This window comes from Schistocerca nitens, chromosome 4, assembly GCF_023898315.1.
Source record: "Schistocerca nitens isolate TAMUIC-IGC-003100 chromosome 4, iqSchNite1.1, whole genome shotgun sequence".
Classification (NCBI taxonomy): Eukaryota; Metazoa; Arthropoda; class Insecta; order Orthoptera; family Acrididae; genus Schistocerca; species Schistocerca nitens.
The window spans coordinates 878,860,480-878,887,923 of NC_064617.1; the positions used below are offsets into that span (position 1 = coordinate 878,860,480).

General features: G+C 40.3%; 1 protein-coding gene across 2 annotated transcripts in view; it reads right to left on the minus strand.

Moving 5' to 3' along the window:
• LOC126253389 (uncharacterized) overlaps positions 1-25,590 on the minus strand; it is a 65,709-nt gene extending 40,119 nt beyond the window's left edge. Inside the window, exons 1-4 of one of the 2 annotated variants that reach the window (XM_049954683.1) lie at positions 25,068-25,590; positions 7,269-7,406; positions 7,047-7,163; positions 6,822-6,935 (exon numbers count right to left, since the gene is read on the minus strand). In XM_049954683.1, coding sequence (XP_049810640.1) covers positions 6,822-6,935; positions 7,047-7,163; positions 7,269-7,406; positions 25,068-25,211 — 513 coding nt within the window. In that variant the 5' untranslated portion in view covers positions 25,212-25,590. Of the gene's footprint in view, positions 1-6,821; positions 6,936-7,046; positions 7,164-7,268; positions 7,407-18,588; positions 18,697-25,067 lie in introns of those variants that run through there. The other variant, XM_049954684.1, reaches the window with a different exon arrangement.
• Between the last annotated feature and the right edge of the window lie 1,854 nt (positions 25,591-27,444).

Sequence of the window (27,444 nt, forward strand, 5' to 3'; positions counted from 1 at the left end):
TTGAACCCTCGCTTATAGCAGATACGGTTCTAATAGTAAATCTAGCAGCATTCAGTTTTTGAACAAGATCCTGAACTTGGGCTGTCAGTGCTATATTCTATTTGCTAGGAACTCTTCAATCCAATAACAGAGATTATCTACACTCTGTAAGCTCTTATTTTGTTCACTAGACAACAGTGTGGACTGTATTGAATACCTTATGGAAGTTGAAGATTACAGCTTTGACCTGACTGTAAGTATCTAATGCCTTCCGGGTCTTGTGAAACAACGCAGCAGTCTGGGTTTCACAACATTCTTATTTGCAGAATCCACGATGATTCCTATAGTGGAGATAGTCTCCAGCAAGACCATATTACACAAATATAAACAATGTTCAACAACAGTAGAGCTCCAGTCATAGAGCAGCAAATAGTCTAGCAGCAGCAGCATATAGTTTGTATACATCAATTTGTTAGTAGTTTTCTGAAGTACTACTGAGTAAAATTGAACTGTAGCTGTGTATTTATTTGTTTTTAATAGTGCTATTTATTATATTGTAAACGATTGTGTATTTTTCAATCATTCGTGTAGACTGAGTTAATTGTAGCTTAGTTTTTCACTCCTAGAAGTGCTAGTGCCACTTTATTTAGTTAATCTATGCAACCTCTGTGACTTGCACTGATTTGTAAATTTATTTGTGATTTCATATAGTTTTTAAAACAGTAGGAATTTGATAGGCACTGTGTTGTGGGCAGAGACAGGGAACTGGCTGCTGTCCAGCAACAGCTAGAAATTGCATCGGCCACAGTCAACATCCTTTAGGCCACTGCCCTAAACTGCGGTGAAGTTGCAGCAGCAATGGCAAAAGCTGTGATGCCTCTGGTGCCACTGGAATCTCCTAGCATCCAAAGAAGAGTGGTATGCTTGTCACATGATTGTTCACATGGTGGGAAAGCATTACGCAGATGCTCGATAGAATCCATTGGCACATGTTACAAGAGAAGTGTTGTGCATCACGAACAGGATTTCTGTTGAAATCCACCATTTGTGAATGTAACAAGAAAGGGGGGAAGTAAGTACCCATTGCTTGCAGAGTATAGATGTAGGTGTAACTGATATTAGCAATAGTCTTGTGTAAGCATTTGATGACCATATATGAAAGCAAGAATGACTCCAGTGAGCTACAATAGACTAAAGCTAGAAGTTCTTTCTCATACTTTATGTTGAATTGCAGAGTAGCTGCTGCTTTTATTGGTTACCCTCTGACACCGTAATGGAAGGTTCATCTGTGTTTATATTTGTTTATGCTTTTTTAAAATCATCAGTTAATTGATAGTCCCACCAACTGTGATTTTTCCTGTGCACATGAGCAATGGAATGATAAAAAAATGAATTTGCGCATTTATGGATGACTAAATATTCATGTCCACGTGTGAAGCAAATGAACATCTGTAATCACTGAAGACTTGCTGCAGAAAATTAATACAAAAGTTCAAAAACAGTTCCCAATCTTGTACTTGTCTAAAAAATTTGAAGTTTCAAGAACTGTTCTTTATGAAATTATTACAGAATGCTTAACTACCAAAAGCTATCCTTGCCTTGGCTACCAAAAACGCTGTATAGTTGGTACAAAATCAATCTAATAGCCAGTGCTCTGAATTTCCTTCAACAGTACAGCAAAGAAGATGTGAATGTTTTAAGCTGAACTGTCACTGGAGGTAAAACGTGCGGTTCATGACACACCCAAATCAAAACAAAAATACATGGATTGGAGGCATTCAACATTATCCTTGAGAAAGTGAAGTTGAAGCAAAGAATTTTCGCACAAAGTGCACTGTGTTTTGGGACAGACACAGAAGTGTATTTGTCTTCACCGCCACTACAGGTATAATATGTAGGTTGGATAAAAAAATGGAAACAACAAAAACACAGACATTACCATGTCTAATATTGTGTAGGAAATCCACTGGCATTCAAAACAACTTCCAGTCATCTCAAAATGGGTAAATACAGGTTCAGTACAGTTTCCAAGGGAATCTTATATCATTCTTCCAGGAAGATAGTGACAAGTTCTGGCAACGATGATGGAAGCGGATATCGATTGTGCACACTTCTCTTCAAAGTTCAGCACAAAGCCTTAATAATACTGAGATCAGGTAAATGTGGTCACCTGGGCAGATGTAACAATTCATCCTCGTGCTCACAAAACCAGTCCTGGATAGTGTGATCTATGTGACAGGGGACCCTGTCATCTTGGAACACAGCATCACCAGTGGACACAAACACTGCATCATGGGTTGGACTCAATCAGCCAAAATGGTCACATAATCCTCAGCAGTAAGGTGACCTTGCAGAGCAACCAGGGCACACATGGAATACCATGATAAGGCTGCCCAAATCATCACTGGACCCTTTTTACGTTTGACACTTTCAGAAATTGGAAACGGTGTGAAGAGAGATTCATCTGACCAAATGACCTCCTTCCATTTGCTCTACAGTCCAGTTTTTATTACTTTAGCAACACATTTTCCTGTTATCTTCTGCCAGACGGTGGAGCCACTGCCTCTGAATGCTTGCATACATAAAACCTCTTTTTATGTCTGTGTCTGTGTTCTCCTGCCACTGATTGGTGAGTAGAGTTTTTATCTATTCAATTACATTATATTAAAAACATCTGATGCTGTGTATCTCGATCTCAACATATTTCAGTTAAGTCAATGTTCCAAAGAATGACTCAATTCCAAGTGTTCTTTATTTTTATGAGCAAATCTGTGCACCCCATAACATGATTGGCTCCTATGTAACACGGCAGGTAATTCAAATTTCAACCATGGTCATTTTTCGCACTGTCAAGTGTACATCTGACTGATTACACTTGGTGGTCCCACCAGCATAATTTGCTGAGCTCTGTATCACCATTGGATTTAAGCCTCTTCCTTCTATTACCACCACCAACATCATCAACAACAGCAATATAAAAAATTAACATAACACCACACAACACTCTACAGAAATACAGAAATTTTCAGTACTGGGCGTAGCTCTGATCTATGTTGTCATTAAAATGGTGACACAAGCAACTCATAAAAATCCAATTTGTCGACTATGACATCATACACACAACGATAATAAATACACAACAATGATAAATACACAACAATAATAATTTCCTAATAATACAAATATTAAAAATAATCTAAAAACAATACATAACTAACAGGGTACTCTCACAAGTTCGGGGTTTTTGAAGCTCATCTTGGCCAGCCAAGTAAAAAAACCTCTCATTAATTTTAATCTCCATGACACCCATAAACAACACAACATCAATAAATGTAAAATTATAAAATAATGAGCAATTTTGAAGAAAAATTTGATCATCTCCAATTAACCTATATAGTTACATTCAGCTCTGTGATACTCACACAAGTGCAAACAACCATACAGAAGAATGATAAGCAGTAATTGCAGGTCAATAAACAATACTGCAGATAGCAAGCCTTAATTTTTCAAACCACTTACACCTGCAAATCGATCTCCATAACTTGCATTCTCGACAGCACCAACTAAATCTGCCACAGATTTTTTTCCAAATTTATGGCATCTAACATATTGGGTCAATACCTCATTATATTTCATAGTAGAATTCACAGCAATTACATATCAAAAACACACAACAACCTCCAGATTTTGGAATTACAACACATTCAACTACTTTCCAACAGTCAACAGTCAAAATTCACCACAAGAAAGTGCAAACAACTTGTACTTTTGTTGTAAACAAGACAACTGGCAGCATTGGTCATAACATGTCTGGAATCATTTATTACAGCACATCGATTTCAGTCATTGTGTGACCATCTTCAGTGCTAAAGAAGTATAAGACATAACATCAGACATGAAAACCATATAATAAAACACAGGCATAAGCATATCGAGTACAATACAGTTCTGAAGAGTACATACAAAATATTAAAGTCCCGAAGACTCCTCCAATAAAAGCACATATTACAACTTCAACTTAGCATCTATACAGAAGAACATAGCAGCTAACAAACAATTTTTTTTAAACAGAGGTTGCAACTTACAATCACATGCAGCAAAGCTCGATACATGACACAGGTACCGCAGTACACTCATTATTCAAACAAAACATTACACCGAATATATTTTATTAAAAAAGTGGGGACCAAGATTTTATACAAGAGAACAGTAAAAACCAATTAAAAATTAAAAAACAGACACTTTGTAACCCGAGAAATGAGAATAAAAATAATATAAAATATACATCAATATGAGACTTTAATAAATCACATCATATGTAATGTGTTAATTGAATAAAGAGGATATTGTAGTGCATGTGTCATGTACCAAGCTTTGCTGCACATTATTTTAAGCTGCAAACTCAGCTCAAAATTTGTTCATTAGCTGCTCTTCTCTACTGACTCCTTGGTGAAATTGTAATACTTGATTTTATTTGCTTAATCTAACAAGACTTAATATTTGGTATGAACCGCGCATCAGAATATATTGTGCTCAATAAGACCTTACGCTTATGTTCATTAAATGGTCTTCATGTCTCATCTTATGTCTTTTCATTTTTAGCACTGAAGATTGTCACACAGAGACTGAAATCAATGTGCTGTAATAAATTATTTCAAACTTATTATGACCAATGCTGCCAATTTTCTTGTTAACCCTAGGATGCCCAAGCCTTTTTTTCTAACTTGGATGCCTAGTGGGGGGGGGGGGGGGGTGTTCGGCGAGCCCACAGGTATTAAATAAGTTTACTGACGAAAAATTACAACTTTCAAAATGGTTTATGTATTTTAACTAAGGGATCGGTTTATAAATGTTGTTAATTGTTATAAATATTGGATAGACATATTGCAATACAAAATACAAATGTGTTCATATACCAATAGACTATACTGAGTCCTCAACTTCAAGGCAAGAGACATACTTCACAATTTTTTCTGAATGTGTGTACACACATGTTTATGACACTGTCCACAATACTGTTTTGGTTTACTTACGATTGTTGTACTTCTGCTTCTTTGTTTTAGCTTTTCTTACACAAATATGGCACCGACCTTTCCCTGCAGGAGGCTGACATTCTTCTGTTGTCACTTCTTTGATTTTCTTTTGTAGAATAGTCTCCATTGATTGAACAATTTGGTTAATTACCCCTCTTGCATTGGCACTTCTTTCTTCTACCTGCAATTTCACTAGTTCCATCCCAGCTTGCAGAAGATAAAATTTCCATTTGTTGTGTTTCTTTTCATTCCATCTTGGATGTTGCTGGATGTATATGGTGGTTGCATTGATAGCACAAATGTCGATGAGAGAGTAAAATACAGATAGAGGCCACCTCTTTGTTCCCCTCTTGCAGGTGTACATACGCGCCATTTGATCAATGGTATCAATTCCACCTTTAGTCGAATTATAATATGCATTTATCTCGGTTTTATTCTTCTCTCCTCCAACAGGGCCTTTATCTTGGTGCACTGTTGCCAAACATCAGTAAGTTTTTACTTGGTTTCGTTTTTGCTGTGTAGGACACTAAAGTTACTGGAGGCCTACGTGTTGGGAACTGCACTAACTCACTGCAAGTTTACAAGATAAATAACAGCTGACTGACATCAACAATCACTTCCTCTGAAAGTAAACCGATTGTTGTGAATATCAAGAATACCAACCAACAAGAAACTAACTTGCATTGTTGTGGAGATGAGAAATACGAAATCCTACTAAGGGAAATTTTCTATAGCATGGAAGCCTAAGGAGGGGTGGGGGGGGTGGGGGTTTGGTTGGACCCATAATAAGTTTATTTATTTTTTCTTTCAAAGCAGGCATTTTCTATAAAATATATTGACACTAACGTTTCATAAAATAGCCAACAAACAATAACTCAAAGGGAATATGTAGCATGAAAGTTACTTGGGCAAAAGCAGGGAACATAAAAAAATTGTGGGTTCAACGAACACCCCCCTTAGACGTCCTAGGGTTAACAATACTAATACTGCAGTTGTCGATCTTGTGGTCCCCAATAAAATCCAACATATTCCTTAAAATTCCTTCATCTCATACACCAACTTTCAAATACAGAGACTCAATGAGTCACATATCACAACACCATTACATCACAAAACCCTGTAACAAACACCTCAGTTGACTTCTCAGCACATTCCACCTTTAGTAAAACAGTTACACTTCAGAATCCTGGCATGCAAGCAGACGAAGCCTCAAAGTTTAAAGGCTTGCACAAGGATGTCACCCACACAATTCTGTACCATCTTCTCAGCTGCTGGGCCTTATTTCAAACATCCTGGGGGGAGGTTTGGAGTGGCATCTCAATGTGGGCAGTCCTGTCTGATAAAACTGGTCACACAACATGGAGATGCTTGTATTTAATTTGGAAAGGATGGCCAGTTTGCACTGTTACCTAACACACACTCATTGTACCTCACCACTATCAATAACAAAACTGTGCACTGTAGTGATAATATTAAACTTAGTAATATCCCAAAAATAAAAGTTAAATTACAATGTGGCCATTCAGATTATAAAATAATAAGCAAGTTTAAGATTTAACAACATATTGTTGTTGTGGTCATTAGTGAGGGAACACAATCTCAGATGGGTACAGATAAAGGGGCAGGAAATTAGACACAACATTAGAAAAGAACCCTCCTTGCAGTCGTGGGAACAAGTTAGGGAAACCAAAATCATCTGACTTAACGAATTCACCTCATTGCTTAGTTTATAAAATACTGTACATAAAACACTGTTCTTATCAGAAACAGTTGCATTACAACTAAGATTCTATTAATGCAGTAATTTACCTGAATTATCAATGGTCTGAATGCACAAAGCCTTTCTTCTTCCACATGAGATGGATATGCACTGTAGTCAAAAGTAATGACTGTACAGCGGCTGCTATTGCAGTGTCCTTGGATCTGTTAATAAGTAAAAATTGGCACAATAACAAAATATTGACAATACTGAGGTACAGTAGTGGCAGCAGTCATAGACACCAGAATTTAAACACAATCAATTTATTACATTACCGTTTGCAAACCATAAGATCCAAGACCCAAATTGTACACAAGTATAGTGTGGTTGGGCAAAAAGTGTGCTATATTACGAATGAAACCTATGCCTTGCTGTTCCTGTCCTCCTAAAACCTGGAAGGCAAAATCTAATAAATGCACCCAGAAGTTAATACAGCAAGGTACCATTCTGCAGATAATAGCACAAAGTAAAAAAAAAGTATTTCTGGACAAACTTACATATGTTACGACAATTGGTAAAGATGTGTTTTTCCATATTTCTGATGGGTATAGACGTGGACTTTCAGTAAATCCCAAAAGATTCAAATACTTTTCATCAGCAACAAGTCGCATAGACTCTGCATTTTCAAGGTTTTCCTTGAACAAAAAGAGCATTATTGATTAAAATGTACAGCTACACAGTACACAAAAACAGAAATATCTATGAGTTTTGAGGCAGAAAAGGAAGATTTTTCTGTGGATGGGATATACTGTGTGTCCCATTTATCTTGACCACCCTAAATAATTGTTTGTCCAGATGCAAATTACAAAATGTTTCATGCAAATGTTCTTTAGCCGCCAGGGGGACATCAATCAGCATGATTGCCTTCATTGTAGCTTTCTTTTTTACAAAGATATGAACAGTGGTATGACTATTTTAAACGGCACTCTCTATTTTTTATTCGGTAACTCATTTCCTCTCCTAAAGATGTATTCAAAAATGTATCAAAGTGTACCATTCATTGAAACACAACGTTATTAATTACATAACACAACACTGACTTTGAGCCCGTGATCACAAACTCGTCCACTCGCAGGAGTTGTCAGAAAACAAATGAAAACCAAGTAAAAACATAACACAAAATTGACTTTGACTCTCCTGTACCATTGTCCAGGAGTAAAACGTTCAAAGGTGCTCACAAGTGGTGACCCAGGACACTGATACACTGGTGCACTCGTTGAATGAAAGAATTATTTACTGCTTCCAGTGTTGCCTGCTGAAGAGAATTAAAAGCAAGCACGATATGTTCCTGCGTGTCCTCTGGAGTTGTTGGAGTATCGCGATAGACAACGTCTTTAATGCATCCCCAAAGAAAAAAGTCCAGAGGATTTAAATCAGAAGACCTAGCAGGCCAAGTAACTGTTTCCCCTCGACCAATCCATCTGGCAAGATACCTTCGGTTCAGAACATGACATGCACACAAGGCATTATGTGTTGGACATCCATGTGATACCACATAAGCATTCTCGTTCTTAGTGGCACTTCATCCAGAAGAGGAGGAAGAATTCGTCTAAGGAAGTTGGCATACACAGTGCTGTTTTGATAAATTAAGGGCCAATAATTCTAGTACCAAGCATCCCACACCAGACGTTAACTCTCCACTGACGCTTATATTCAACCTGTCTAAGCCATCGTCAGTTTTCGCTGGACCAATAATGCACGTTCCTTGTATTTATCTGTCCTTTATTTGAGAAGGAACATTCATCGATAAATAGAACACTGGAGAAGAAGTTCGGGTTGGCGAGGATTTGCTGCTGTGCCCATTGACAGAACTGTACACAATTCTAGAAATCATTCCCATGCAATTCTCGATGTAGTTGTACATGGTAAGGATGGAACCGGTGACGTGTAAGAATACGATGTACACTGGTTTTAGGAATGCCAATCTCATGTTCAAGCTGTCATGTGCTCACATGTCAATTCATAGCAACAGAAGCGAGAACCGTAACTTTGGCAGCTTCGTCTGTGTGAGTGCTACGACGATTTCATTGTTGTGGGTTGAACTTCCCGTTTCCTGAAGCATCGCAACAGGACGAGAAAACATTTGTCGGGAAGGTGCGTTCTTGTCAGGATATTGCCCTCTGTACAGTTCCGGTGCCTGATTAGCATTTCGCTTACCTCCAACAACAATAATAAAAGAAACGTTATGTTGATGCAGTTTGTAGAAAGGACAGCCTTTAGAGTATGCCTACTCTACACAACAGTATTTAAAAGGACTAAACTACTATACTAAATTTACCTGTACATAAGAAAACAGTATTGTAATTACTGTTCTGCTAACTTACATTCCCCATAGATAAGTAGCATTTCTACCTTCTCTACGTTGGTGTACATTCTACTCATACAACTCTTCAACTGACGATGGTTGACGGAATGACAGGTGTGCATTCTACTTATGTTTACATTTGTCCTCTGTCAGTGTCAGCACATAGATGTGTTCCATTACCCCGAGTACCTGCACTGCACTAAGTACTGGGAGCGTCAATGTTAATGTTGTTATGTAATTAATAACATTGTGTTTCAGTGAATGGTACACTGTGATACTTTTTGAGTAGATCTGTAATTTGCATCTGGACAAACAGTATAAATGACACACACACACACACACACACACACACACACACACACACACAAAGTTGTGTACAAATTGCAAAACTAAGATTACTACGGTTATTTCTTAAAGTCTTGGGAAGGGGGGGGGGGGGGGCAATTGCTCAAAGAAGAATGTGAGAGTGACACACAGGAACTAGATATAAGACAGATATAAGACAGTATTGTTTAACCATGTAGGAGTGAGTAATGCAAAAGAATGTGGAAAACGTGTATGAAATAACCATTAAGAGTGTCACCTGGTTTAAAAGATGCATACAGGTTCAATTACTGGCAGCAAATAGTTACAATAATCTCAATGCATGCAAATAAAAGATTTCAAGCAATGAAGGCAAATATATTTTAAACAGCAAGTTATTGGAAAGATCACAAATAAAAGGCAGCTAATGTACTCGGTGCGAGAAACAATTAACAACAATTGTATACAAGTAGAACTCTAACGTGGGCTGAATAGGATATCAACATATGGACATTTTGGGAGTGGATACGGAAATTGGTGTGAAAGCAGGAAAAGAGAGCAAAAAGTGAAAGTACAGGTAGGAGGAGGACTGTAACTGCAGCATTACCAAACCATTAGAGACAGAATACATCTACACCCACCTGATTACTATGCAGATCAGATCACACTTAAGTACATGGCAGCAGAGGGGTCAAGAACCACTTTCAGACTATTTCTCTATGTTCCACTCTCGAACAGCATGTGGCAAAAATCAACACAGTGCAAGCTCTGATTTCTCTTATTTTAATATGAAGGTCATTTTTAGTATGAAGATAAAAGTAAAAGTAATTTCACATTTGTAGCAGAAAGGTTGTGATCAAAACTTCATTAAAAGATCTCATCGCAATAAAAAGTGCCTTTGTTTTAATGATTACCTCCCCGACTTGTGTATCATATCCATTTCAATGTCCTCTGTCAGTCCTACATGGTAAAGATCACACACTGTGTAGCAATACTCCAGAAGAGAATGGACAATTAGTGTAGGGCAGGCAATTTCTTTAGTAGATTTTTTTTGCGTCTTCTAATTGTTCTGCCAATAGAACACATATTTTGGCCAACTTTCTCCAAAACATTTTCTATGCAATTGCTCCAATTTAAGTTGTTCATAATTGTAATCACAAAGTATTCAGTTGCAACAACAACCCTTAAATGGGTGTGATTTATCATGTAACCAAATTTTAACAGATTCTTTTTAGCACTCATGTGGAGGACCTCACACTTATTTGTTTAAAATAAACATTATTTTGCAATGATGAGTTTACTGTATTGTAAACAACAGGAGCACTTGCAAACTTTTGACAGGGACACAGAATATAACTTGACTGTTGCTTACTGAGAGAACTGCAGTTTTTATGCAGTTGCATTATATTTAGGTTAAATATGTGGTTTTGTACTCAGATGTGGAACCTTCTAGCTATGGTTTCAGCATTTTACTGTTTGATCCAATAAACCTTCTTCCATTCCCTCATCTACCAGAACGCCAACCCTGCCACAGCGAGATGGCTTGTGTGCCTCAACGATACAGATAGCCATTCAGTAGGTGCAACAATGTCTGAGGGGTATCACTAGAGAGGCCAAATGACCATTTGGCTCCTGAGGTGGGTCAGAAGCCTTTAAGGTCGTTACAAGGACAACAGTCTGGATAATTGACTGGTCTGCGAAACCATTGCCATACTCTCTTGTTACTGCAAATAACTAAGCAAGGGGAAGCTACAGCCATTAAGCTTCCCAAGGACATGAACCTCAACTGTGTGGCTTAATAATGATAGCATCCTATTGGGTAAAATATTCTGAAGGTAAGCAAGTTTCCCATTCGCACCTTCATGCAGGGATTACTTAGGAGGAGGTTGTCATCGGGAAAAACAAAACTGGCATTATACAGGTCATAATGTAGAATGTTACAATCCCATAATCTAGTAGGTAGGCTAGAGAATACAGGAAGGGACATGGACATATTGAAGTTAGATACAACAGGAATTAGTGTGTGGCAGGAAGAACAGGGCTTCTGGTCAGGTGAGTAACAGGTTATCATCAAAAAATCAAATACTGTAACTGTAATGAAAGAATAGGTCCAATAGTGAATTAAAAAACAGGAATGCAGGTAAGCTACAATGAACAAGGGAATGCATTGTCACTGCCAAGAGAAATACAAAGCTAACACCCATCATGTTAGCAGTACAAGTTTATATGCCAACTATCTTTGCAGGGGAAAGAGATTGAGAGAATGTGTAATTAAAGTAAAGAAATTACTCACATAGTTAAGGAGGTGAAATTTTAACTATGATGGGAAATTTGAATTCAATAGTAAAAAAAGGAAGAGAAGGGACAAAACAGACTCAACAAGAGGAATGAAAGAGGACCCATGTGGCAGAATTTTGCAGAAAGCATAATGTAATCATTCCTAACACTTAGTTTAAGAATTATGTAAGAAGGATGCATGTATGGAAGAGGTCTAGAGATTCTGGAAGGTATCAAATAGATTATATTAAAGAGAGAGAGATTTTGAAACTGTATTTTAAACTGTGAAACATTTCCACTGACACATGTAAACTCCGACCATAATTTATCGGTTATGACTGGCAAAGTAAAGCTTAACTACAGAAAGGTATGAAATTAAGGATAAACCGAAAGAACCAAAGGTTGCTGAGAGTTTCGATGAGAGCATCAGGCAACCACTGACAGGAACATGTGAAAGGAATAAAATAGAAGACAAACTGAGTGCTTTCAGAAATGAGACAGTGAGAGGGCATCAGAGCATCAAATAGGCAAGAAGTTAAAAGTCCAGCAGAAATCTACATTTATGTACATATTCCAAAAGCCACAGCAGAGGGGACCTCGTACCGCTAGTAATCATCTCCTTTCCTGTTCCACTTGTAAATGGAACAAGAGAAAAATGGCTACCTATATGTGTCCATACAAGCCCTAATTTCTCTATCTTCTCTTCATGATCCTTACAGGAAATGTACGTTGACGGCAGCAGAATTGTTCTGCAGACAACTGTAAATGCCAATTCTCTAAATTTCCTCAACAGTGTGTTGCGAAAAGAATTTCATCTTCCCGAGGGGGATTCCCATTTGTGTTCACGAAGCATTTGATTGAACCTACTGGTAACAAATCCTTGGGCAACACAGGAGATATGGAGTTTTATGGACCAAGCAAGGAATCACCCAGTGCAACAAATCTAGCAGGCATATGGTAATACAGAGGCCTAAAATTGCCATTGACACAAAGTGCAAAATGGACAAGCATTTCCTTTGTACCAGTAAGTACAGCTTTTTTCCATTTTTACATTCCATTCATATAGAATGTGTGGGAGGAATGACTGTTTAAGTGCCTCTGTGTGCACTGTAATCAGTCTAATCTTCTCTTTGCAATCCCTGTGCGCCCTAAAATACTAATCATCATCATCATCATCATCGTCATTTGCAATCCCTACAGAAGAGACATATAGGGGATTGTAGAATATTTGTTAATTCATCATGTAAAGCTGATTCTTAAACTTATGAAGTAAGCTTTCATGAGATGGTTTGCATCTATCTTTCAAGCACTCACTATTTCAATTTGATCAGTATCTCCATCAGCTCTATCAAGGGTGAAACAAAAATGTGTAATTGATGGTGGAGAAATTATAGAGCACATAAAATCCAAACTGGCAACAGCAAAAAAGAAAGAAATGTTTCTAAGAAAGAGAAACATGTCAGTATCAAATATAAAGTGTAGTGTCAGAAAGTCTCTTCTGTAGGTGTTTGTCTGGGGCGAGTGAGTTTTTGTTTTAGGGCACAAAAGCAACAAGGGTCATACGCAGCCATGTCAGAACCGTAGAACACTAAGAGAGAGAGAAAAAAAAGGAGTTAAAACATTAACCTCAATCAAAGAGAGGAATGACAGATAAAAACAGGGACTTGGAGAAAGGTCCAAAAAATATGACAGAGAGATGGAACTAAAGATTAAATGTCCTTTGCCATATTGCTATGAAGGATAAAAAGTAATGCGCAGTCGACAGCCCGCACATAATTCGCTAAAATGGCTGATAACTCAAATGAGAATGTAAGTGGTTAAAAAAAGGGCATTCCATCAGGAAATGGTGAACCATTAGAGGTTGAGGGCTAAGCGCACACAGCGGTGGAGGAGTATCACTTAACAAACGGTGACGTCTAAAAAGACAGTGCCCAATATGCAACCTAGCTAAAATGGTCTCCTCGTGACGAGAGGGCCGAGAGGAGGTCATCCAAGCTGATGGGGGAGGCTTAATTCCCTGGAGCTTGTTCCCATGAAGGGAGGACCACTGGTGATGTCAAAGTGACACCACGTGCTGACAGAAGGCAACACAGAGATCATCAGAGGGAATGTAAGAACTAGGGAGCTGAAGTACAAGCAGCATTAGCGGCCTCGCTTCCTGTCAGACCGACTGACCAGGAATCTACATAATCATCATAGTGGCTCCATCAAGAGTGAGCAAGTGACAGCTTTCCATTACCCGTTGCACTATGGGATGGACGATTAGGCTGGGTAAGACACGTATGAGGGCCAAGACATATTTCCTATTGAACATGAGCTCCAGGAATTTTGTAGTTTCAATGAATGGAAGAGTAATAGGCCCAAGATGTAAAGTGGGTGGGAGAAACTAATTGCGCTGCCAGAAAGTCATATGAATGGTTTTGTCAGTGGATGAGTAAAGATGATTGAGACATCGCTAAAAATGCCACTCAAAGAAGACAAGTCCATAGAGACCTGCAATAAATGGCAAACTCGTCAACGAAAAGGGAGCCAGAGATGTCCAGCGGGAGACAGGCCATAATAGGGTTAATGGTGACAGCAAAGAGAACAACGCACAGGACAGAACAGAGACATACACCATTTTCCTCAATAAAGGTGTCCGACAAGGCAGAACCCATACATATCTTGAAAACTCAGTCTTCTAAGAATTGCTGAAGAAAACAGGGCATGCGGCCACAGAAGCCCCATGTGTAATGAGTACAGAGGATACCAGTCCTCCAGCAGGTGTTGTAGGCTTTCTCCAAATCGAAAAACACAGCCACTGTCTGGTATTTCCACAGAAAACCATTCATGACATGGATTGACAGAGCACCATAGAACGGCGCACTTGAAATCCACACTGTGCAACTGTTAGTAATTTGCAAAACTCAAGCCACCATACCAGCTGGGCATGAATCATGTGTTCCATCATCTTGCAAACACAGCTGGTGAGAGAAATGGGGTGATAACTAGAGGGAAGGAGCTTGTCCTTGCTGGGCTTAGGTATGGGTATGACAGCAGCTTCACACCAGTGTCTGTGGAAAATGTACCCTCTGCCCACAGCGATTGTACGTATGAAGGAGAAAGTGTTTGCCCGCAACACGAAGGTTCTGCTATATCTGAATGTGATCATCATCTGGCCCTGGGGCGGAGGATCGGGCTGAAGTAAGAGCATGACCTAGCTCCCAAGCGATTCTGAGAAGAAAAGGGTACCGCCTGAGTGTCCTCCATTTGTTTCCAATGGAGGAAGGCAGAGTGATAGTGGGTGGAGCTCAAGATCTGCACAAAATAGTGGCCCAAGGTGTTGGAGATAGCAGTAGAGTCCAATATGACATCATCTGCTACTGTCAGGCTGGAAATTGGGAGCTTGCCTTGGTCCCAGACAGCCGTCAGAGGTTGGCTCACATGACAGAAGATAAAGTGGAACTGTTAAAAGAACTAGTAAAGGAAATCAAGCTAGCTTTCTTGCTATCCTGAAGAACATGATGACACTGCGCATGCAACTGCTTATAAAGACTGCAGTTGACCATTGTAGAATGACGGTTAGAAATGCAGACAGCACATCTCCGTGCACAAATTACGTTGCAGCATGCCTCAGCCCACTAAAAGACCAGGACACGGCACAGCAAAGAAGAAGTGTGAGGAATGGAACGCTTTGTGGTGGTAAGGATAATGTTTGTAAGATATTACCTGGTCATTGCAACTGGGGAAATGTTTGTCAAAGGTCGCTAGGGAGGAGTAAAGCCTCCAGTTGGCTTTAGAAAGCTGCCATTTGGGTGGCATGTACTTGGGGTAGGAGTCAGCAATCAGGTAGCACACACGAAATGGTTGTTCGATTATATGTCAAACAGGATGGCCCACTCGAGATGATAGGCAAGCCAGGCAGAGCAGAAGGAGAGGTCCAAATGGGAATATGTCTAAGTAGAGTCTGAAAGGAACGTGTGTGCTCCTGTGTTAAGGCAGATGAGGTTAAGGTGACTGAGAAGGTCAGCCAAGAGGGCATCTCTCTGACAGGTTCTGGGCAAGCCCCTAAGTGGATCGTGCAAATTAAGAGTCACTGAGCAGCAGAGGGAGAAGTTGCCTAATAAACTGGAGGAAGTCTGCCCTGGTGACACCAAATGACAGAGGGACATAAATGGTACAAAGGAAAAGGTCAAGTGAGTAAGGAAAACGCAGACTGCAACAGCTTGAAGCTGGGTAGTCAGGGAGATAGGTTGACTACGCATGTCATCCCAGATGCGCAGCATGACTCCCCCATGAGATGGAATGCCATCCTCGGGCGGGGAGATTGTTGGATTGAAGGTCGCGAATATTCTCTGGGGGGACTCATAATGAGGAAAGCAGAAGAGGGAAATATGAAGAGGTGAAACTTTGGCAGCTGCCAAGTGCCAGCCTTCAAAACTTACTGCTACAGGATGCAGAGCCTGGAGGATCCTGCTCCATAAGATATACAGAGGCATTGGCATTCTCCCTCTGTTACTCTGCACAGTCCAGGACAGAAAAACTTTTTTTTTTGTTTTTTGGCGCAAAAAAACTACATGTCAATCCCAATCAACAGAACCTGCTGACAGACGGCAACACAGAGATCACCAGAGGGCATACAAGAACTAGCAAGCTGAGGTACAGCAGCATATGTGGCCTCACTTCCTCTTAGACCGACTTGACCAGGAACCCACATAAACATCACAGTGGCTACATAAGAGTGAGCAAATGGCAGCTTTCCCAGACCTGCTACACTAAGGGATGGGCGATGTACAGCACACAGAGGCTTTGGAAGGTGCTGAGAGAGTCTGAGCAGATTACACGAAGTTCCATACGAAGCTCGTGAAACTGAAGGTGCCAGAGTGAGGCTGGAGAGTCCTTAGAAAGCGAATAAGGCCAAGATGGTGAGGTCGTGAAGGGTTTACACCCACCAGGAAAGTTGCAGGTAACATGTAGTTAGGCGGCCACAGTAAGAGCCGAAAGAGAAGTCCAGGAGGTAACAGAGAAGAGGGACATGCCCCACACTGGCGATCAGAGTCATCAAAGAAGGAGGCATAGGATGGGTTGCCACGCATGGCATGGCAGACAAATGGTTGTTCACGGGAGTATTTCTTCTGTCCTTTCCGGCCTGCCAGTTGTGTAGCAGGTGACTTCGACCCGTGAGGCAAAAGTCTGGTGGCTTGTTGCACAGCTGGAGGAGAAGACGGGGATGCTACCGTGACGCTGGGTAATTTCACAACTGCAGTGCTTAATTTGAGGTTGCAAGTCTGTGTGGCCACGTCCTTCGCAGAGCGAGATGTAGCGAGAACAGTACTATAAGTGCCAGATGGTAGAACGCATGGTTTCCGACTGCCAACAACTTGTGAGCAACTGGGTAAGGCAGTTTTTCCTTCACCTGGATCTCCTGGGCAGCCTGCTCATCAAGATACACGGGACAATCTTGGGAGGAGGTGGCATGGTCGCCATTGCAGTTGATGCAACATGGAGGAGGAGGCAGACAACTGTCCCTGTGAGCATCCCTAGCACAGGTTACACATTTGGCCGGGTGTTGACAGAACATTCGAGTGCGGTTCTATGATGACACTGGTAGCAGCGTATTGGGTTGGGAATGTACGGTCAGACTGTGATAATTTCATACCATGCTTTGATCTTTGATGGAAGTACCACTCTATCAAAAGTGAGAAAAAGTGTGCATGTGGGCACTAAGGATGCCTCTATCTTTCTGATGGACAGCAATGATACCCTGAGCAGAGAGGTTATGTTCAGATTTCTGCCTTGGTCAGACCATCAAGCAGCCTAGTGTAAATAACACCACAGGAAGAATTCGGTGTGCGATGGGCCTCGACACGAACAGGATACCCATGGAGGAGCGAAGCTGAAAGTAGTTGTCGTGATTGAGAATTGCAAATAGTCTCCAAACACGAAGTGCCATTTTGTAAACAACTGCTGGATTTCACAGGGCCAGCAATTGCATCAACACCTTTCTGAATAAGAAACGGATTTACTGTAACAAAGGACTGACCATCTTCAGCACATGAAACCACGAGTAACTGTGGTACTGTGGTGTAACTGGGAGGCTCTTTGAATCATTAGCCTCATTCCATTTACATCTGCTAGACATTAAACTGTGGAGATGATGATTGGCTCATTGCAAGAAAATCCCCATGATTGCGTGTCTCCAATGGCGTGCTCCTTCCAACTGAAGACCCCCCTCTGAAGCGGGCACACCCACCTTAGGTAATTGTTCACGCCTCAGGTCCCATCTCCCGAACACCTGACAGAGGGACCAAGTGGCAATTTGGAAAGGTAGCAGCTCAGACAATCACCCCTCCCTGGGCCTGGTCCGTACCAAGCGGTACATGCAAACCCTACCCAGGGCTGGGAATTACACGTTTCCCAGGCACCTGTTACACGTCAGGCGCGTGAGCTGGCCTTCAGGAGTGCACAGGGAGGAAGAAGAAAAAGAGGAACCTCGAACACCGAAACAGAGGAAGGATAGGAACGGGGAACAAAGAAAGAAAAAAAGGAATGAAAAACAGTGGAGAGACTGTTCTGATATCAGCTTCTGAATATGTAGAAAGCATTTCCAAAAACATCCCAGACATGTTCCCCAATGGAGGGGAAAAAGAATGGCAACATCATAGATATGTAGCACGGAAGGGAAAAAGAGGCTGCAAAGGCTGGCGCTCCATGGTAGTCACGCACGAACCCACCAGAGAGTGGCGAGCATGCACGTCCAGGTGTCGGTATCAAATGTAAATTGTGTTCCGAAGGCGCTTGTCTGGGGAGTAGACTTTTACATAAGTGAAAGCACAAAACAATATAAAAAATAAATAAATAACTAAAAATATAAATACATAAAAACAAACACACGACCGCTGTATTTTGTACTTTTTAGCTATGATATGACAACAAAGTTCACGACAAAGTACCTGCATGTCACAATGTGGGATGCCATGTTGAGGATATACTTGGTTGTAGGATATCACCCATTCCCTTTGACCTGTGACGTACTTGCGATGCATTGTGTGACATCATCGAGCCATGATGTGTGTTTTGGAGTGGAAGTGAAATGTTGCTGTAGAGGGCACACTGAATGAAGAGGTGCCATACCCTAGTGGCTTATGTTGTTGGTATCCTTGTCTGAGGTTAAGCTGTATGGTTTAACTGGAGATTGGAATACAAGCTTTTGCAGTTATGGGAGGGATGGTGGGGGGGTTATTGATATCTTGGTCTAGGGTTGAGCTATATAGGTTAACCATCGTAAAACAACTTAGCAAATAGGCACAGAACAGTCAACTTTTAATAAGTAATAATAAACTATTGCACTAAAATTTCACAATTCTCTGATCAAGGGTACATACATCCTATTTATATTAATGATGAACCATTTGGTAACAGTAAAGAAACCAAATTCTTCAGATCATGGCTGTAATGTGATATAAAGCATGGTGTACATCTTAGCACAAAATTGAGCAATACCTGCCACCTCCTTTGCTCACTAAAATCCAGCTGTAATGAGAAAACAGTAGAGAGTACATATCATGCCTAGTTTCAGTCTCATCTTAAATATGGGGTGACATTTTAGAGAAACTCTAAAGCAGCTGCAAATAAGGCCACCAGAATCATGTTTAGATATAAACATAGAGGATCAAGTGTAATTCTGTCAAGATCTCTAGTATTCCTCCTTGAACATCTAAGGAAACCAATAGGCAATGACAGCAGATTGCAAAAAGAATGTGATATTCACGACCACATAATAAGATAAAACAAAAACTTACACATGATCCAAATCAAAACATCCCTGTGTCAAAACAGTACTTTTTCACATAAGAGTTAAATTTTATAACAAACTTCCTGGAAACATAAACGCAAATACTGTGACCAAAACTTTTAGATAATATTTCAGGTCACCTTTACAGTACCACTGCTTATACTTCATAAAAGAATATTTAAATGTATGAAGTCTGTTACTTGCAATTTTAAATATGTATGGATAGAAATTACTTTAAAGTGTACACATATATACTGATCTGCCAGAACATTATGAACACCGGCCGACTATCACAGTAAACCCATCCAGGGGACAGCAGTGTCACCTGGCGAGGAATGATTGCTAGCCACAACACACGCATGGTAGATGTAGTATCAGTGAGTGTGTTGTCCCTATGTAGAACGGAGAAGACGCACAATCTGAGTTTGAGTGAGAGCAAATTGTGATGTGCCGGAGGCTCGGCACGAGCATTTTGGAAACTGCATGACTTTTCAGGTATTCGAGGAGTGCTATGCTGAGTGTCTTCACCATGTGGTGAAACCACATCCAGACGTCGTGGGGTTGGACAGCCAACCCTCATTACAGATCTCGGGCACTGTAGGCTGGACAGACAAGTAGAACAGGACAGATGGTGAACTGTGGTAGAATTAACATCAGAACTTAATGCTGGGCAAAGTACAAGTGTGTGTGAACACACTATGCACCAAACACTCCCAACAACAGGCCTCCACAGCCAATGACCCATGCATGCATTTTTCCTATGTTTACAGCACATCAGCAACTACGTCTGAAATGAACGTGACTCTCTGCACTGGGTGTTGGTGCAGTGGCAGAACACTGCATGGTCTGATAAATCCTGATACCTTCTTCATCATACCAATAAGGGGGCACGAATCTGTCGTCTTCCAGGGAAACAGCTCCTCGACCTCTATACTGTGGGACAGAGACGAGTCAGCAGGGATGCCATTAAGCTCTGGGGAACATTCATGTGGGTATCCATGGGTCCAGTGGAGCTTGTGCAATGCACTGTAAGAGCCAAGGGGTGTTGTACACATACATCTGTTCATGACAATCATGTTTCCTGATGACAGTGGCATTTTTCAACAAGATAATACAGCATGTCACACGGCCAGGAGTGTAATGGAGTGGTCCGAGGAACACAGTGGTGAGTTCCAATTGATGTGCTGGCCCGAACTCGCCAGATGTGAACCCGATCAAACACATCTGGGATGAGATTGAATGCGGAATCAGAACTCATTGTCCTCCTCCCCAGACATTATGGGAATTAGATGACTTGTGTGTGCACATTCCAGCGACCTACCAAGGCATTACTGCTTCCATGGAATGAAGAGTTTGTTGGATAAGTGTCTTGTATATTTTATTTTGCCTGTGAACAACACAACTAAAAATCCTTTCAGTTAATAGAAGTCTTCCATTTAACTCCCACAACACACTGAAAAGAAACATCACTTAAAACATATGTAGACCAAGTGCAACATTGGGTCAGTTGCTTTAGAATGAAAACTGTCCATTGTTATTACTGTTGCTGTCCTTTTCTGTTATAATTTAACACCATATAATCTCTGATGGGGAAGGAATTGGGCATATTTTGTCAAGGAGTCATCTCAGCATCGACCCTAACTTAGTTACAACAGATACGGAAAATTCAATTAACAAAGGAACCTCCCCATCGCACCCCCCTCAGATTTAGTTATAAGCTGGCACAGTGGATAGGCCTTGAGAAACTGAACACAGATCAATCGAGAAAACAGGAAGAAGTTGTGTGGAACTATGAAAAAAATAAGCAAAATATACAAACTGAGTAGTCCATGCGCAAGATAGGCAACATCAAGTATATTATGGGGTTAGTAGCGCCGTGGTCCCGTGGTTAGCGTGAGCAGCTGCGGAACGGAAGGTCCTTGGTTCAAGTCTTCCGTCGAGTGAAAAGTTTAATTTTTTATTTTGAGACAATTATCAAAGTTCAGGTACTCACACATAATCAACTTCGCTCTCCAAAATTCCAGTTCATGTTCAGATTTGCTTGGACATATGCAGGATTTGACGGTCTACAAACGGAAGAATTTGAAAACGTTAAAAACATATGTTTTGACAGAGAACAGGGAAAACTGTGCGACTGTGAAACTGTTGCATTTATTTGTTGCAGTTTATGTGACAAACTCTTATGTTTTCACCACTTTTTGGGAGTGATTATGACATCCACAAGAAAACCTAAATCGGGCAAGGTAGAAGAATCTTTTCACCCATTCGCCAAGTGTACAAGTTAGGTGGGTCGACAATATATTCCTGTCATGTGACGCACATGCCGTCACCAGTGTCGTATAGAGTATACCAGAGGTGTTTTCCTGTGGAGGAATCAGTTGACCTATGACCTTGCGATCAAATGTTTTCGGTTCCCATTCGAGACGCACGTCCTTTCGTATACTAATCGCACAGTTTTGCGGTGTGGTCGCAAAACACGGACACTAAACTTATTACAGTGAACAGAGACGTCAATGAACGAACGGACAGATCATAACTTTGCGAAAACAAAGAAGGTAAAATTTTCACTCATGGGAAGACTTGAACCGAGGACCTTTCGTTCCGCAGCTGCTCACGCTAACCACGGGACCACAGCGCAACTGAGCCCATGAACTACTTGATGTTGCCTATCTTGCGCATGGACTACTCAGTTTGTATATTTTGCTTATTTTTTTCATAGTTCCACACACCTTCTTCCTGTTTTCTCGATTGATCTGTGTTCAGTTTTTCAAGGCCTATCGACTGTGCCAACTTATAACTAAATCTGAGGGGGGTGCGATGGGGAGGTTCCCTTGTAAGAATGTATTACGTAATCTCACTCCTCCCCAGCAAAATTCCTGTCTTAATGTTGATGTCATTCTGGTTATCAGCACAAGAATCTGAGTACTACAATTGTATTGAATACCTGCTTCCTTTATTGATGTATCTGTATATGGCACCAGAAAAATCAGTGTTATGGACCATAACATTAAGCAGGTGGACAAAAACATGCAGGAAACTAGATCACTGCACACCCATCTTAACAAATCTAGGAGCAACAACAATTCTCGGTCACTATGTCAAGAATCACGAAACTTTTAGCAACCGGAGTGATATCCACAATTACAACACTTCCAATAAGGAAAATGGGAAAACTGAAGGATGGGATACAACCCATCAGCTTTGACCAATGATGTCACAAGTTACCATGGATAATGAACTACATGAATTTAAAAGCACAGATGAATGTTCAGAAACAAACTACTGTAGTACAGAGGAGGAGGAGGAGGAGGAGGAGGAGATTAGTGTTTAACGTCCCGTCGACAACGAGGTCATTAGAGACGGAGCACAAGCTCGGATTAGGGAAGGATGGGGAAGGAAATCGGCCGTGCCCTTTCGAAGGAACCATCCTGGCATTTGCCTGAAGTGATCTAGGAAATCACGGAAAACCTAAATCAGGATGGCCGGACGCGGGATTGAACCGTCGTCCTCCCGAATGCGAGTCCAGTGTGCTAACCACTGTAGTACAGAAAAAACAGACTTTGGACATATATCATGTATAACCACATTTCAAATGTAATGTTAAATATATCACTTTTTCACACTCGAAAAGGCCAATATCCAGTCTTCAGTTGATCTTCATAGGTCAAATGTAGGATAGGATACTAACACTACCGAAAGCAAAAAGGCGACATACTTAACACTGGTATGGAGTAGCTCAGTTGACAAATATGCAGTTTTCTGTACGTTGGTTTTTCGCCTTCACTAGTACTAGTATCGGCTGAAGAACATGACACTAGCACTAGTGAAGGTGAAAAGAACAACAAACGTGAAATCTGTATCCTGTATTCAGTTGACATATATAGGTCATAACTTTCATAATTTACCTGAGGTACAGAAGGCCAGTGTTACATGCTAGTTTAGTATCCTATACTTCAGTTGACCTATCCAGTACAAGATATGAAAATAAACTGCAGAGGAAACAGCAGTTGTAATGACTCACTATCAGAAAAAAATATAATTCAAATCATATACACAAATGACAAAATTGCCAAAAGCGACAAAAAGCATAGACTATATTTGTATCTTAATAACACATTCATATTAGTGACTAAAATACAACGTTATTGCTCAAAGCCGATGAGTTGTATCCTATTCTTCAGTTGACTCAGGAAAATGTAGACACGCCAAGTAGTCAGCTCTCCATCACACGGGACACAGATTTTCAGCAGTGGTTATTAAAATGGTCAGTTATAAAAATACTGATGAAATGCAGTGCATGGAAGAGGTGGAATTTCAAGGAAATATGACACAAATCTATGACAAAAACTTTGAATGAATTCTCTGAAAGAGGAACAGCAAATTTGACTGCCTAAACAATGCACTACTATATGAAATTAATAACTGTATGTGAACATGTACTTTTTAAAAAAAAAAATCTCACTCTATGTTATTTTTCAAGACCTCAATAACTATGGAAATTATGAGAACGTATGCAACAAACAGTCACATGCAGTATGACTCCCGAGGAGATTTAAAAGTGTAATTACAGACTAATATCTGCTAACTGTATATTGTCCATTCTTCCACAGCCATCAGGCTGCAAGGATGTGCTACTAATGCAAAAGAAGGCAGTAAGGATGATGTATGGGAGACAGGAGCACTGCAGGCTGTTATTTACAAAACTGGGAAGAATGACTGTTTAAAGCCATTATGTATTTTTGTGACTCCTTCACATTAAGGACAATCTAGATTCCTTCAGCGAGAGATACATGACCACAACACTACCAAGGCAAATTAAATTCTCACCAGACCTGTCAGTGAAACAAAAATATGACAGGCACACATTACCTTTCAATCTCTAGCTAAAGATATTTGCTCCTGATACCTTTAAGACTGAGAAACCTTTTAAGCAATAATAATGAATGACATTCAAATGCAGTTTACAGTGATACATTTAAAATCATAAATGCCCAACTGAATTTATGTAAAATTTATTTGTGTCACAATTCATCTGTCTTCTAGCATATAACTATCAACCACTATCTTCAGTTACCTTAATACTTTATACTTTAACTGAGGCAAAAATCAAACACACGGAATGTCATACACAAATATGTTAATGTTTACAGAGTATAATTTACACCTCCGCCCCCCCCCCCTCTAACACATACAATAAATTGCAATTCGTGGTAAACTCCTGTTGATCTCTATCTTCATTTGCCACAGGCTACAACTTTTTGCACTGTTCTAGATGGCTGACTAAGTAATTTTAACTCAATCTAATGAGATAATAACCACTGTAGCTCTTGCAGACGGTAATACTTGTTATACGAGTCGAGATGCTCATTTAGGAATCAGTTGTTTATGAGAATAAAGTATTATATTGTAACTGTATTTAAGGACATTCATTGTGAGGGGTTTATACTTCTCTATTCATTGTTAATTGTGATAAGGTATGGAAGGAATAACCACTGTTCAGTTTTTTTTTTTTTTTTTTCATTTAGATCAAAGGAAGTAATGAGCGATAAAACGGTAGAAAAATTTTCATTAGAACGCCGTTCCCATGTGACAATGATATTACTGATAGAAACTGTCATAATGGAATTGTATCCCTACCTTAAAATTCTTCAAGTTATTCAATTGTTTGTGCGTTTCACTCACTATTGTTTGAATAGAAGGTCTTTGGCTTCCGAATGCTATCAAAAAAACACTTGTGATCACAATACAGCTCAGGAATAATACGAAAGTCTTCGTCCTCATTTGCTTCTTCAACAATCAGAATTAATTATAACCTATAATATACACATAATCATGGATGCGTTTTCTGCTCATGTTACACCTATACAGACTATGCCAAATTTTTATGTTTGTTTGGTTCCTCTTCACTGCTAAATGAAACTCGGTGTTGGGAACGCATTAAGCAGTAGGAGCTACGTAGGTCGAATTTGTTTGTTAGAAATGAGGTATCTACAATTCACACGGAATTGTTCTGAGATCTTCATGGTTGCCTGCAACGAAATTCATAACGTTTCTGTCAACGAACGCATATAATTCGCCGCATCTCAATCTACTCTCATTTTTATAATGATAAGCACAACACGGCTCGCTATCACTGTCAAAATATTTTGACAGACTGTGTTACATGTTGGCTACACTGAGTTCAAAGATACAAACTGACGATAATACAAAAGTAATCTTTGTGTATGTGAAATATGTTTTATTCATCAAAATAACACACAGAATTTCAGAACATGAGTCTGATGTACAGCAAACCAATAAAAATATTGCTTTTCTGTTGCCAGTGTTAATTTACTAGATTAACTCACGTTTTTTCTTTAGTGAGAAAACACATTATGGCTATCGAGCGCATACGCGAGTCATAAAGAACATATTTTTAAGATCAGTTCCACATAGATCTGGATCACAGGTTTACATTAACTCCCGAATACAAGCGTCTTACCGTTTAATTCCAGTGAATGCTTATAGCAGATGTTCCACCCGTTAACTATTTATGAGGTGAACGAACTACGTTGCATCAAGCAATTCAGAAAGAACTTCCCGCTGTTTGACAGTTCCGCTCCCCACTTGGTCGTCCGTGCATGTGCGAAGCACTTTGATATGCATGAGAATAGGATATTCAGCCCTTTCTGCACGGGACGTGTGAGCTTACATGATTACCCATGATGCACCATTTCCGCCGGGGCGTATCGTCTAGTCGAACCACTTGCACACGATTCACGCGTACGATCGCTAGAAGGCGAAATACGATTTCTCCCCCGTATGTAGGTGCTTCGGGCGTGCGTAGACGACCAGGGTGCCTATTCTGTATCTTTACGCCATTGTGCCGATCGTTTCGGTACTCAAGAGCACCGAACGGCCTAGTACTCGAATTAGAGCTCCTGCATTATTCAGTACGCATTTCGGTAGCGATACCGTTCGGGCCTAGAGAACCGAAACGCTGTTGGCGGTTCGCGTCGCGCTAGCCAATCAAAAGCAAGCGGCGCAGATCTGCGCATGCGCACTGCAGTGCGCACAGCGCCACGAACACAAAGCGGCTAGCAAACGACACAGGCGCGCTATTCTTCCAAGCACCGAAAATTGCGTCTACATTGCCATAACGCATGACGCCACATCCCATCGAGCTGACGTGCCCGCCTTCATTCTCTCCTCCTTAACAGTATCAGGCGCAGTATATCCATTTCCATGATTCTCAGCTGAAATGCATAGAAACTTTTAGAGTTTCCCTGACCGCATTTTTCCATGCATGCATAACAACGATAGCGTATTTCACTGTATTCTGCAGATTGTCGTTAATGCCGCATTATGTCATCTTATTCTCATTCACACTGACATCGTGTTTTGGATTATACGTTTCGGAAAATGAGTTAGGAATAGTGTGTAGTACCACATTGTACTAATACATCTATAAAAACACCCGAAAAATTGATTCTGAGAGTTTCAAAGAATAAGAAGATAAACATAATGTGGTTATAACTCGCTCCTAGACATCCAAATGCTTTAGCGGCCCACTTCCCTATATGATACGTCAACGATTTGGGTCTTAAAAACAAAATTGAAAAAACGCATTTTCAAGAGCTCCTGCAGTTTGTCGAAGTTTATAACACGCATCTCAGGAATGAAAATGTTTCGTATATGGTGCTACAGTCTAAAAATATTACTGTTGTTGAGGACTCGATCGCAGATAAACAGTTGTGACAAGCAAGATTATGAAGATGACTGCTGCTAGTTACATTCCCAGTAATTTAAGTTTTGCTTTTACAAGGGAACCTCCCCATCGCACCCCCCCCCCCCCCCCCCCCTCATATATACTTATAAGTTGGCACAGTGGATAGGCATTCCACGCTTCGGTGTGGGTGAGTACGTATTTTTCAATGATTGTTCCCCGTGTTTTATGTTTCGTTTTATGTAAATGTTCTGAGTTTTTTTTTTCTTGACACCCGTCTCACTATGATACTGAACGGGTGCTGAAGAC